Raw genomic sequence first — 14,740 nt, forward strand, 5'->3', positions numbered from 1 at the left:
GGGAGCATGCTTATGAGCAAACAAGGATCAGCACATAGCCATGCTGCAGCTACTTCACTACAGCATCAGTATCAGCAACCCTGAAGTAAAATTAAACGTATGAGATAAGTAATTGTATATCTAGACTTAACTAAAATGTTTTCCTATATTCTTATTTTGAGTTTTAGGGCAAAACAATGTCAGGTTGAACTCTGAGCCAGGTTTAACATAACATTTTCATTCCTGTCGTTTGTTGATTTCCCACACACAGAAATGATTACCTATTGCGTTTGTAATCAGTATCCCACTGTTATTATGGCCTCTAATTGGTTTTCAGGAGAACTGCTGCTGCAGTTGAACTGCACAAATAAAGCAATAGAGTGAGCACAGGCAGAATCCAAGTAGGGTTGGTACTAAATGATGACATGTGTATCTCTTCAAGCGACATGCCACTTTCCTTTACATTTAGTGGGCAGCAGGGTGGCGTAGTGGTTAGTGTTCTCGCCTTGCAGAGCGCTAACCACTACACCCCGGTTCCAATCCTAGCCAGGTCAACACCTGCAAGGAGTTTGTATGTTGTGGGTTTCCCTGTGTCTGTGTGGGTTTCCTTTGGGCACTCTGGTTTCCTCCCACATCCCAAAAATATATAGATAAGTTAATTGGCTTCCCCCTAAATTGGCCCTAGACTATGATACATATGCACTTACATAGACATGACTATGGTAGGGACTAGATTGTGAGCCCCTTTGAGGGACAGTTAGTCACAAGACAATATACTCACATCAACTTTTGCACACCTGAATTGGACCTAGGGCTTCTTTCCATGCCCCCTGAAGTCTTTCAGGCCCCTTGGTATGCACCATTGTGCTGCTGCCCTTTTTGAAATATCTGCAACTAGGACTCCAGTCGTGGACTACTGCATATGTGTGGTCCTATCCGTGTGCATCCTCAACAAACCTTCCCTCACCAGGAGCATTTTGCGCATGTGCGGTACAATTGTGTTGAGAACCACACATACGCAGAACACTCCCGGCACCAGGAATGCGATCGAGGTGGCGCACGGACTACATGCACATTAACCCTCGACTGGAGCTCTAGAGTAGATCTTTCAGAGGGGGCAGTAGCACAATGAAGGAGACCCGAAGGACACAGAGGGACCTGAAAGACCTATTTAGGTGTGCTTTAAAGAGGGCTTTTTGGTCCATTTTACCTTGGAGTACTGGCTCACCATGAGCTTGCTGAGTACTCTGTAACTCTAGGTGAGCTTTAAGCGCACTTTAATTCCTCAACTCTTAGTACGGAATGGCTTGTTTGGCAGTCATATGATTCTTTCAGTTTTTATACAAATCTGCCCTTCACTTCCATTGTTCATTTTCTGGTCACAGTGTATCCAACACTGAAGGAAGATCTGCGGAGAAGGTGGGATGAAGCTGAGCAGTCGCTGTATGATGAACTGATCACTGAACAGGTACAGCAATAGATCTGTGTACTGTAGAATACACAGACCAGTATTTGCATGTTGTAGGTACAGCAGAAGTTGGGTTCCATTCCATTCTTCCTTTTGTTTCTGCAGCCACATGTGAAATGTCTTTTCTATTCTTACAATGTAAAAATAAATGCAAAACTTTAGGCCTTTTAAAAAAGTAATTGTCAATTATAAAAAGTGTTTCAAAATTCTGATTCAGGGTCCTTTTATACACTTGGTGTGATGCAAAATTGCTGCCACACACACTATTACACACACTTTAGTAGATGCGGCAGACTGCGTTGACGGGGAAATTGGAGGCAACCTCATCCTTTAAGAGAACCCGAGGTGGGGATCTTAGAGTTAAATCTATACACAGAGGCTGGGTCTGGCTATAGTGCCCAGCCTCTGTTGCCAGAATATACCCTAAATCCCCCCCTGTGCTCTGCACGAGCCCATAAATTACACCCTCGCTGTCTGGCTCTGTTTACCTTTCTAGTGTCACTCACGCTGCTCCCCCCCCTCCCCCCCCCCGCCTCCTGCAGAGCGCTGGTCCCCGCCTGAGTCCCTTCTCTCTAATCAGCGGGAAGGGACGTGGGCGGGGATCGGCGCTCTGCAGGAGGTGGGGGAGCGGCGTGAGTGGCACTAGAATGGTAAACAGAGCCTGCTGCGACACGCTCAGTGTCGCCAGCGCGGCTGTAATTTATGGGCTCGTGCAGAGCGCAGGGGGGATTTAGGAAATATTCAACTAGCAACAGAGGCTGGGCACTATAGCCAGACCCAGCCTCTGTGTATAGATTTAACTCTAAGATCCCCACCTCGGGTTCTCTTTTAGTCATGTGTACACTGCTGGACAGGTAGCACGTAATCTGGAAATCTGCGCATGCGCACTGCAAACACGCCAAACATTCAGAATTTGCATGTTACCATGACTTCATTGCTTCCAGTGCCGCTCCCGGTGCACAGTAATGCACTGCAGCTCCTGTGTCAGCTAGAGCACTTCCAGCACATTGTAGAAAGTGTAACATATTCCATTGCCTTTAGTGGCCATTGCAATGAGTTGCTTTAGGTGGAAGCAACGCGGTAAGTGGAAAAGGGGCCTGAATGTATCTTTCTTTTATTTTTAGTTATCTTAAAGGGGCACTACAGCGAAAAACTGTAAAGTTTAAAGGGATACTGTAGGGGGGTCGGGGGAAAATGAGCTGAACTTACCTGGGGCTTCTAATGGTCCCCCGCAGACATCCTGTGCCCGTGCAGCCACTCACCGATGCTCTGGCCCCGCCTCCGGTTCACTTCTGGAATTTCTGACTTTAAAGTCAGAAAACCACTGCGCCTGCGTTGCGGTGTCCTCGATCCCGCTGATGTCATCAAGAGCGCACAGAGCAGGCCCAGTATGGTCTGTGTCTGCGCAGTACACTCCTGGTGACATCAGCGGGAGCGAGGACACGGCAACGCAGGCGCAGTGGTTTTCTGACTTTAAAGTCAGAAATTCCAGAAGTGAACCGGAGGCGGGGCCGGAGCATTGGGGAGTGGCTGCGCCAACACAGGATGTCTGCGGGGGACCATTAGAAGCCCCGGGTAAGTTCAGCTCATTTTCCCCCGACCCCCCTACAGTATCCCTTTAAAATATGTGCAAACATATACAAATAAGAAGTGCATTTTTTCCAGAGCAAAATGAGCCATAAATTACTTTTCTCCTATGTTGCTGTCACTTACAGTAGGCAGTAGAAATCTGACAGAAGTGACAGGTTTTGGACTAGTCCATCTCTTCATAGGGGATTCTCAGCAAGGCTTTTATTCTTTATAAAGATATTCCCTAAAAACGATTTATACAATGATGCTGGCCACCTTCCCTGCTTGCTACACAGTTTTTTGGCAGTTGGACAGAGCAACTGCCATTCACTAAGTGCTTTTGAAAATAAATATATCCCTGAGAATCCCCTATAAAGAGATGGACTAGTCTAAAACCTGTCACTTCTGTCAGATTTCTACTACCTACTGTAAGTGACAGCAACATAGGAGAAAAGTAATTTATGGCTCATTTTACTCTGGAAAAAATGTACTTCTTATTTGTATATGCTTGCACATATTTTAAATTTTACAGTTTTCGCTGTAGTGCCCCTTTAAGTTAATCTGAAACGAAACCTGGGATGGCAACTCTCATTGTCTTTATACTTACCTGCCCCATGAGGCGCAATGGCTCCCTCTCCGGCTGCTCCGTTATCCTGTAATTGCCACCGGTAATCTGGCTGGCCATGCTCGTTTGTGCATGCGTGGCTCCGCCATGGACTTCCCCCCCCCCCCCCCCTTCCACAGCTGTGAGCATTCTGTGCCTGCGCTGTAGTACTGCAGGCGCATAATACTCCCTAGCACGGCGGAGTTGTGCATGAGGCCAGGCCACGCAAATGCAGGAGTGCACAACAGACAAGATAACTGGCGGTAATTACAGGATAACGGAGTGGCCAGAGAGGACGCTGAAGGAACAATCGCACTTCATAGGGCGGACGGAAGGCCCACATAAGCATAAACACAACAAGAGTTGCCATTTCAGGTGCACTTTAAGGGGCTTATTTATAATGAAAAAATGCCAATTTACATTTGTAACTGAAAACCGCCAGCATATTTCAGTGCAGTGAGGCAAACATCTTGTCCTGTGTTACATCTCAGTATACTTTTGACAACTTCTGGGTGAAGAGTTATAGCCACTCTGTGGGGCTGCAGAGGAGCTTGTGATCACAAGCATCATGTGATGACCGAGTAGCCAATGGGGATCTAGCAAATGCAGTAGTAATATTTTTTCACTCAGCGTCCTACTGAAAAAGACATTGGCCTATTGTAAATAAACCTGTGTTTAATTTTGTGGCCTGCTGTGGGGGCGGTATAAAGTTGCCATCTATTGCCACTTTACAAATATGCCCTGAGAACAGAAGCTGGCCGTGCATACAGTGCTTTGTTGTTATTTTTTTTTCTGTATTTGTGTACTATTTAGTAAATTCTGTGCACAGCATCAGGTATATTTTATTCCAGTGTGGGGCTTCACAAACTAACCTGCATGGTCCTCCATGGTGGTATGCGGGGGGGCTTTGCAAGAGGGAAGCGGAAATATTCCCCTCCACCGTTCCCCATTGCAAAGCTCCCTTACATCAACAACAAGGGTCTTATTCCCATCTCATGCTAGTGGTGGTGGAGGTCACCACCCCACCGCCTGCAGAGCAAAAACCAAGTGGGGAGGTGACTTATGATGCAACCTGGAGGCCTCCTTTAAAGGAAACAGGAGGTGAAAATAAACAGATGAGCTAAACTATTGTTTTTATCCTACTACTAAAAATGATTTTTTTTTACACTTCCCATAGTCTTATGTTTAACCCTTAGACTGCTGCAGATGTCTATAGTTGTTCAGTATTTTTGAATCCATATGCCACAGATGTGCAAAGACATTGGCCTCAGTTCACTAATCTTTATCAAACACTTTACCGAACGTTTGATAAGTTACCTCATGAGTAAAATCTAATTTTGAATTCACTAAGGTGTTATATATTTATCAAATGTTTTATCGATAAAACGTTTAATAAATCTATAACACCATAGTGAATTCAAAATTAGATTTTACTCATGAGGTAAATTATCAAACGTAAAGTGTTTGATAAAGCTTAGTGAATTGAGGCCATTGTAGTATAAACACAACAGGGGAAAAGAGGCGCCCAAAAGCAATAGAACAAAAAAAAAAACAATAAAAGAAAAAAAAGTGGAAGTGCCTTACCTCTCCAATGACACTAGCAAGCTTAAATAAAAGTAGTTCTTATTTGCACAGGCAACGTGTTTCATGGGTACAAGCCGACTTCCCCTGGCCAATCACACTGCCAATTTTCTACAGCCAAAAGGTTCAGAGCGCCTCTGAATTGTAGTATAAAACTTTTTCCACCTGCAGCAGACATCTATAGGCATTGTGTCCCCATGTTCCTTGTAATATGCAAATAATTGATGCAGAAATATGCAAATTTAACTGCAAATCTACGTAGCTTGAATATGGACCAGTGAAATGCTTTCACTGCAAGATTTGACTAGTGCATTAAACAATAGAGTTCTATAAAAGTTGTTTTTTTTTGTTGTTTTTTTTTATAATTCTGCATCATAATAATTTAGCCTAATTCTCAATCATCTCAAATTTATTTGCACCTTAATAACAATCCTACTGACTAATTTGGACTTTGGTACATGTAGATTTAATAAACCCAATACAGCAAAGTCCCTAGTATTCAGCATAGGTGGGGATTGCCTGATGCTGGATATGGGTGCTTGCCGGTTGCTTGAGCAACGGCCAAAAATAGCACAAACCTCCCCCCATGCAGCAGAAACTACTTACCAATCCTCTAGGCGCCGTCCTGTACTACTTCCTGTAGTTACCAGTAGCTTTCCGACGTTCTTTGGACAGTTCCCGATGTGTCACCTGCATGGAGTCGGGACACACCAGGAGCCGTGCATGGACACCAGAAAGCTGCTGGGAGATGCAGGATGCATAGAAGATGGCGCCCGGAGGATCTGTAGGTAGTTTATGCCCTGCAAACCCCCTAAAGTTCTGTTATCCCGCTCATGCATACCGGATTGTTGAGACTTCCGGTTGCCTGAGTTCCAGATAACAGAAACTTAGCTGTAAAAACAGCTGGCAGTGGAGTGTAGCTTTTGTAAATAAAGCTGGCAGTGTAAGGGTTAAACATTTACAAAGTATATTTCATGCTTTATTGTCTCTGCTCAATGACAGTCTATAAAGTGTCCCAAGCTAAAATGCATGAACTGTTGACTTTTTTCCTCTTTCCTCTGTAGTTTAACCTCCTTAGCGGTATGCCCGACACTGTGTCGGGCATACCGCTCCTTGGCCCCAGGAGTCCCCCATGCTTAATTAATTTGATCTATTTGCTCCAAAACGTCTAGCTAGCACTAGTCTAGCTAGTTCACATGTTCGGCACCCCCCGATCGCCCGCGATCCCCTGATTCAGCCAGTTAATACGTTACCCCCCTGGCTCCAGCGATCGGCGCAGCCTCCCTTCACAGCTCCGGTCTCTATAGGGAGGATCGGGTCTAGGCATGACGTCATGTTCGATCCTCCCCATAGTGAAAAGCGAAGCTGTCCGGGGAGGCTGCGCCGATCGCTGGATCCAGGCTGGGTAATGTATAAACGGGGGAGCGGCAGTGATCAGGGGGTGCTGAACATGTGAACTAGCTAGCCTAGTGCTAGCTAGAAGTTTTGGAGCAAATAGATCAAATTAATTTAGTTGGGGACAGAAAGGAGCAAAACCTCCTGAGCGGCGTAACGCTCAGGAGGTTAATGACTGTTCTACCTTATCAGTGAGGCTTATGCCTGAAGGTTAACTCTTTCAGGCAGAAAATGAAAAAAAGGAAGACAGCCTAATAATATGTTTGGCACTGTACAGACACAAGTTTGTCTCATCATGTCACATGTCACCTCAGGTACACTTTTTAATGAAGGGGCTTCCAGATGTTCCCTGCCTCTCATCGCCAGGGGTTTGGAATAAAGAAATGGAAATAATCCAGCATAGTGTGAACTGAGCCTAATATACACTTTAATGTACTCATGTTTATTATTGATGCATAGGGCTATAGGAAACTGCTCCGGGAAATATTTCAAGAAGCCAAATACCTAAAGTCCTCAGAAAGCAGCAGTGACATCAAAGAAAACCAGTCATCGTCCCGGAGGTTTGATACACTGGAGCAGTGTAATGTGGTACGTCTACTGGTGATATTATTATTATGCATTTCATGCAGTGCAGAAACATTTTTTCTTATCACTTTATATCACTGACCCCGGAAGGCTCACATTCTAATGTCCCTGCCGTAGTCTAGAGCCAGTTTGATGGGGAAGCTTGTGAACTTTACCAGTATATTAGAATGTAGGAGGAAACCAGAAGCAGTCATCTCACCTCACCATTCCCCATCCTGTGTTTTTGTAATTGCTAGACCGCAGTCATTGGAAAACTGGTGATCCCCGACGATTAGTAACAACCAAAAAGTGTCACCACATGTTGAATTCAGCAGCAAAGCAACGGTCTTCCAATCCGATAATTGTTGGAAGCGCAAAAAATGAGGACCGGAAGTGCAAGATTCACAACACGAGTCCTTTGAATCAAGTTATCGGGCCCAGAACTGATCGGTCTACATGGACAATAATTGTCTTTTACCATTGTTGGGACACTTTTTGTTTTAAAAAAACAATTCTAGGTTGACACGTTATCATTTGTTTCTGATGACCATCTAGTGTGTGTGTGTGTGTGTGTACGGAGCTTAAAGGAAACATTAAGTCATATTAAAAAAGGCAGTTTCTTACCAGGGGTTACTACCCTACAGACATCCTGTGCTCCGGACATTAGTAGCGAGAAAATCTGTACTGCGCCGGTGCAGGATGCTCCCGGCGACGGGAGTGCAAACAGGGATGCGTGTGGCCAGGGCACTCAACCATCCTCCGGTCCCCCGCTGCAGATCAGTTTTTCTTTTAGGTGACTGAGCCCGTCGCCGGCCACAGCGTTTTTGTTTGCGCTCCTGTTCTGGGTGTGTCGGGGAGATTGGTCGGCCCCACCAGAGTAATGGACACCGGGAGGGAGGGGGTCGTGAGGGATGGTGGTGGGTGCGTGTTGCCCACGGAGGGGATCTCAGAGATGTCAGGGTCCGCCCGTCGTGGCCTGACCCCCATTGATGGTTGGCTTAGCTGTATCGCGGTGGCGTCAGTGCTGGGGTCTTGCAGATGGACCTGGAAACTCAGGTGTGGGGGTAACCCGGGCCTGTTGTCGGGAAGGGGGGGGGGGGGCGGAAACATGTCCCTGCTGGAGTATTGGGATTGGATGTGGGGAGGGCTGCTCCAGAGATGGGTCGCGCTTGTCGCTGCCTTCCCCCGGTTTGGGAGTATTGGGGTCAGACCTAGAGCTAGTAGGGAACATCGAAATGGTCAAATTGAGACGCTGGATATGCGGACCAACATCCGAGGAGTGCATGAGACCTGTACATAGGGCTGTGGAGTTGGTACAAAATCATCTGACTCCTGATTATGAAACTATCAACTCCAATTCCGACACCAGGTACTCAAAATGGGTCCAACTCCTTAGTCTAATACTTACCAGGGCTGTAGAGTTGGTACAAATATCATCCCACTCCGACTCCTGACTCCTCAGTTTATGAAACTAATGACTCAAACTCCAGGTACCCAAAATTGCTCCGTCTCCTCAACTCCGACTCAACAGCACTGCCTGTACATCAGGAAACCTATGTGGCTGTGTCATATAGGGCTTATGCTAGATTTTAATTTAATTGGTTTGAGGTTGGTCATATGGAGGAGTGGGTGTTGAGATCCGCCGACGGGCCCGGGACATTTGGGGTTTAGGAGTGGCTTTATTATATAATTTTTTAATTAAAAATACTAAAATAGAACACACATTGGGCGCCTCCATCCTACCACTACCAAATGAGTAGGGAGGCTGTCCTGCATCTTTGTATAGGGCCTTTCTAGGGATCGGGGGTTTTTTTGCAATTATTTCTTTATTGAAGATATTTATTACAATAACCATAAAATATACATGAGACAACACATATCTTATGAGATTAGAGATTCTTACTCCAGTTAGGTTTGTCCAAATTATTATGAGACCGATCCTGAACCCCACCTTTGTGAGTATATATTTATATGATTTTATACTCCCTATACTTAACGATACTGCACCATTGGGCTCCCAGTCTCTCCCTAGGTATTCTTGGCCCTTACAAGAATCACCAAAGAAAAAAACCCTATCCCTACTTATTTGTACACTATTTTGGCAGTTGGACTAAGCAACTGCTGTTTAGTAACGGCTTCTGTAAATAAATATCTAAGAAACCCCCATGAGAAGTTGGACTAGTCCAAAATCTGTTTGATTTTTGCTACCTATTGTAAGTGACAATGACATAGGGAAAAAGGTAATTTATAGTACACTGTACTCTGGGAAAAAGCTATATTTTATATGTATTTTACAATGTTTCGCAATAGTTGTCCTGTAAAATAACAGCGAGAGGAACATGGCGGCTGCCATCTTTATCACATTTTAAAAATGCCTGTTGATTGGCTGTCATGTTCTGTCACAGTAGTCACACACTTGTACCATGCATGTAGCTATGTAGCTGGTGGAGTGCTGGCCTTGCACATGCTCTCTGAGTCAGTGCTTCAGGCAGTACAACATGGTATCCTCCTCCATATTCTCGCTTCATTTAAAGCGGTTTAAAACTCTTGACAAAATTTTCAACAAAAATGTGTTTTCCTACTTTTTATAACCCATACAATTTTTTCATATTTGCTTTTGTGCACAAGTATTATTATTCATTTAGACATTATAACTTCCCAAAGTTCAGTTAATTTATTTTTAAAGCTGCTGGTGCATTTTATTCATGACTGTTGTAATTCTGTTGTGAATGCAGCCACCAGTGATTTTTGATTTGCGTTTCACCCCAGGACTCATCAGCTGAAGTCCTGCACAGCCAATGTTTACATAAATGTATCAAGTAAAGAATGTGTACACAAGATAAGCTTAACAGCAGTTCAGATGGGGTTCTCCCTGCAGAAGAAAGAGTCATCCCTGTGATGTAACCCTTTGAATGCTGTTTTACTAAAAAAAAAAAAAATTGTGTTAGTATATTATATGCTGTAAATAATCTTTTAGAGCAAAGAAGAAATTTTGGGTTATATTCCGCTTTTAAATAGCACTTTTTTTTTTCTTTTTTTTAGGCTCATGTAGAATTATCTGAGGAAATCAAGCGTCTCAAAGGCATTCTAGATAAAAACGGGATCTCATATAGTACAAACGGTAAGCAGCAACTTCTCAGCACTCCATTTATTATGATATTACATTATTATAACCAGTACAGTGGCTTTTGGACATGGTTTGGGGGGAATTTCATTTTGAAAATGAACATTTAAAGGAAATCTGTAACCTAAAAAAAAACCCTCTGGGAGATACTTACCTCGGGAGGGGGAAGCCTCAGCATCCCAATGAGGCTTCCCTGTTCTCTGTAGCCTGGGAGATCCAGCAATGGCTCCCCTGAAACTTCCCCTTGACAAGCACTGTGCAGGTGCAGCAATATTTACTTACCGAGATCCAGCACAGGCGCAGTAGCGACTTTCTGCTCGGACTCACACGGAAATAACCGAGCCCTGTGAGTCTATAGCGAATGCTTTGCAGTTACAGTTACATAGTGTGGTTGAAAAAAAAACCATCCTGAACCAGCACATATCCCAGTTGATCCAGGGGAAGGCAAAAAAAACCAAAAAACCTTACAAGGCCTGAGCCAATTAGTCTCGACCTCCCCGGCTGTATGATTAATTCCAGATTTTACTGTCTAAAAGCAGTGCAATTTTTTTTCCCACAAGCTTTACAAGGTGGTCACTAACGGTCCAATTTCTAGCGAAAAAATCTTTAGCGTGAGCAGATAATTCTGATTGGAAGTAAAATTGTTCACTACATCATCAACGAACCAATATTTGCTTCCTATCTATCACAACCAACAAGAAAATCCATATTTTGGTTTGTCAAAATTCCAATCAGATAACTATTTTTATAATGGTTTGTAATCGATTGTGCCCATCAACAGACATTATTTACAAACTATTCGATCACAATTTCTGATCGCTCAATTTTTTTGATAGAATTTGGACTGTTAGTGGCCACCCTTAGACCCTATAAATCGTGCTGCTAGTTAGGTCTGGGGCAGCCTTGCACATTACATGCCTCTAACCACTAACCATCAGGGAAATGTATAGACGAGGGAGGGAGGACCACTAGACACCAAGGAACGGTATAGGGAGGGAGGAGGGCTATTAGACACCAGGGGACTTTATAAAGGAGATAGGTGGCCACTAGACATTGAGGTCGGCCCGCGACTTAGTCCCAAGCTCAATTTCAGCCCACTTTGTATTTGAGTTTGACACCCCTGCTCTACAGGATCCAGAGGCTTCCCTTTTCTTAGGTAAGTATGTGGTTTGTTTGTTTTCTTTTTTTACCCGAGGTTTGCCTTTGGTTCACTTTAATCACCCAATGATTCAGTGCTTTGCACTTATTTTCCCATGATCACTTTAGCTTGCGTTTTAGTCATGAGATACTTCACTATGTATTTTCCACCACACAATAAATAAGTCAGAATTTTGATTATCTGTCCAAATGTCTTATATAAAATGGCAATAACCTTTTAACCTTCTTAGGGTCAAATCAAGCCATCGATAGTCTGTTCACAGGAAGCACAAAGGCAGCAAGAGTAGAAGAAAGGCATCTTCTCCGAGGCGATACTGGGGACAGAGATGACCAATGAAAAGACAATGCCAACTCCTGCCTGGACTGCATGGAACCAGAATTCAGTGTTTTATAGTAAACCTACCATGGTGCCGTTATGGGAGCTGCCATGCCCTCTTTATCTGTGCCGCACCTAAGACTGTGATGCCCACCAGTGGTTTATCAATGGAAGGTGCAAACTTCAATCAAGCAAGTGGGTTGAGACATCTGTCTTCACTGGATAAACACTCCAGATCATGACCTGCCATGTATACTTGCATGGAAGCTGCACTTTAATTCCTGTAAAATGTTTTATTTTAGGTTTGGATAGTATGGGAGTGAAGGGAGTCACCAGTGAATTGGAGTATAGCTTTAGTGAACTATTTTAAAAGAGACCCTGAGCAGGACCTTAAAACTGGAAAGTAAAGTTGCCTGGGGCTTCCTTCAGCCCCTCGTAAGCTGTGAAGTCCCTCAGCGTCCTCCAGGTTACCTCCGTTCTGCCGTCGAGGGCTCCATTAGAGCGGCAACTTGGGCTGAAGTCGCGGGCCACTGCACATGCGCAGCCCCCTCTGCGCACCCATCTCCATAAGCGTTCTGCACACGCAGTTGTTGAAAGAGTGAACCATGTGTGCGCAGAGCATTTACAGTGACAGGCATGCAAGACAGATGCACAGAGGGGCCATACGTACGCAGTTCGAAGTCGCCGTTCTAACGGAACCGCCAGGGGCAGAATGGAGGACGCCGAGGAACTTCAACTATGAGGGGCTGGAGGACGAACACGCTGAAATCAGCGCATGGAGATTTCAGCGCAGCCGGCGCCACCATATGCCGTAATAGGAATTACGGCTATAGCAGCGCACAGGGAGTAACTTCAGCGCCAACAGAAGACAGAGCTGAAGTTACTTATAAAACACTATAATTCGGCCTCCAGCAATTGCTGGAAGCCGAATTATTTCATTCCCTACCATCCATGGCGGCCTGGAGGGGGAATAGTATTGAATACGGCCGGGACTTGTGCGGCAGCAGGATCAGCCATACACCGGCTGTATACTGCGCCCAAGTCTCCTGCGCTGTTCTCTCTCATACGCGCTGGAGGAAGCCCCAGGTAAGTTCATTTTCTAGTTTTATGGTCCTGCTCAGGGTCCCTTTAAAGGGAACCTTAACTGAGAGGGATATTGAGGTTTCCTTTTAAACAATACCAGTTGCTTGTCAATCCTGCTGAACTCTTTGGATGGAGTCACACACCTGAAACAAGCATGCAGCTAATCCAGTCTGACTTCAGTCAGAGCACCTGATCTGCATGCTTGTTCAGGGGCTGTAGCTAACAGTATTAGAGGCACAGGATCAGCAGGAGAGTCAGGCAACTGGTATTTTAAAAGGAAGAATCCATATCCTTCTCAGGATCCCTTTAAAGCCTAAAATGTGATATAAATCACTGGCATATTTACAGGTCAGTAGTGAAGCAACAATATCAGCCTGAGTCTAAGGGCACTTTCACACTATAGCTGTGGCGTTGCGCATCCTAAAAATACGATTGCAGTTGATGAAAAGCACCATTACCGGTGCGATTTAAAGCACACACTTATTGTTGCTCCACAAATGCAGCAGCGTGGAAGCACTATTGGACTAGGATTGCATCGTGTAGTGTGAAAGCACCCTAAATGTTACTTAGCACCCATATTTCTGTCCATGCATTATAAAGAACTACCTAGAAGATGTATATATTTTTCAATGGTTTTAAATTTTATTTGTCAAAAATTAAAAATTATTTGTCAATATTCGGTCAGTGAGCTTTACGTGTCCCATCTTACAGACAGAAAAGGAAAAAAAAATGACTGACAAGGCAATCAGACCAGAGCCTTCCTGCTACTTTGATGCAAGATATGAATGTAATCAGCTCAAAACTTAGATGATACCTTCCTCAGTAGGGAAAAGCCCCTGGATCTTTCTGAATCCTCCTAGACTCCTCCGCTGTATGCTGGAAGCCTGGGAACCTATCCATCAAGCACAGCTGCCCTGCACAAGCACCAGTGAGTTTGCACCTGCACAGTAGCAAGGCGTTGCTCATGCAGGGAGGAAAAATAAAATATCAGTGCATGAGCGGCTCTGTGCTACTGCGCATGCTGTACTTTGAACGTGCGCACTCATACACTGAGAGGAGTGTGGCCTTAAAGAGACTCGGAGAGAAGTCTTACTGCAGTTTTTTTTACTTACCCAGGGCTTCCTCCAGCCCCATAAGCATGGATGTGTCCCTCGCTGTCCTCAGCGCCACAGTTCTCCCACAGTCAACCCCCGGTAAGCGACTCAGTCAGACTCAGTCTGACTGAGTGACGTCAGCCGGGGCTTTCTGCGATTGCACAGAAGGTCCGCCACTAAGCTGAATGGGACATCATAGGAGGACGGCAAGGGACACAGCTATACTTATGGGGCTGGAGGAAGCCCCGGGTAAGTAAGAAAAAAAAAACCTGTAGTGAGACTCATCTCTGTGTCTCTTTAAGCAATCTTTGACATTAATGTTGAAGTTTGTTTCGAGGGTCCCAGCACAGGAGGGGCATATGAAGATATGGGGAGCCTCTGGACTATGCAGACGGTTCTTTCTACTGAAGTGTCTATTTACTTCAGGTTCCCTTTAAGAGGAATCCAAGGTGAGAGATATGGAGACTGACCCACACACACATGCGCTTGCAAAAGTATTCGGCCGCCTTGAAGTTTTCCACATTTTGTCATATTACTGCCACAAACATGAATCAATTTTATTGGAATTCCATGTGAAAGACCAATACAAAGTGGTGTACATGTGAGAAGTGGAACGAAAATCATACATAATTCCAAGCATTTTTTACAAATAAATAACTGCAAAGTGGGGTGTGTGTAATTATTCAGCCCCCTTTGGTCTGAGTGCAGTCAGTTGCCTGATGAGTGCCAATGACTAAATAAAGTGCACCTGTGTGTAATCTAATGTCAGTACAAATACAGCTGCTCTGTGACGGCCTCAGAGGTT

At 44.6% G+C, this 14,740-nt stretch overlaps 1 protein-coding gene across 1 annotated transcript in view; it reads left to right on the forward strand.

Moving 5' to 3' along the window:
• GNPTG (N-acetylglucosamine-1-phosphate transferase subunit gamma) overlaps positions 1 to 13,517 on the forward strand; it is a 41,412-nt gene extending 27,895 nt beyond the window's left edge. The window contains exons 8-11 of the mRNA XM_068244509.1: positions 1,365 to 1,447; positions 7,056 to 7,184; positions 10,203 to 10,281; positions 11,673 to 13,517. Coding sequence (XP_068100610.1) covers positions 1,365 to 1,447; positions 7,056 to 7,184; positions 10,203 to 10,281; positions 11,673 to 11,779 — 398 coding nt within the window. The 3' untranslated portion in view covers positions 11,780 to 13,517. The remainder of the gene's footprint in view (positions 1 to 1,364; positions 1,448 to 7,055; positions 7,185 to 10,202; positions 10,282 to 11,672) is intronic.
• The last annotated feature ends 1,223 nt before the right edge of the window (positions 13,518 to 14,740 follow it).

This window comes from Hyperolius riggenbachi, chromosome 7, assembly GCF_040937935.1.
Source record: "Hyperolius riggenbachi isolate aHypRig1 chromosome 7, aHypRig1.pri, whole genome shotgun sequence".
Taxonomy (NCBI): domain Eukaryota; kingdom Metazoa; phylum Chordata; class Amphibia; order Anura; family Hyperoliidae; genus Hyperolius; species Hyperolius riggenbachi.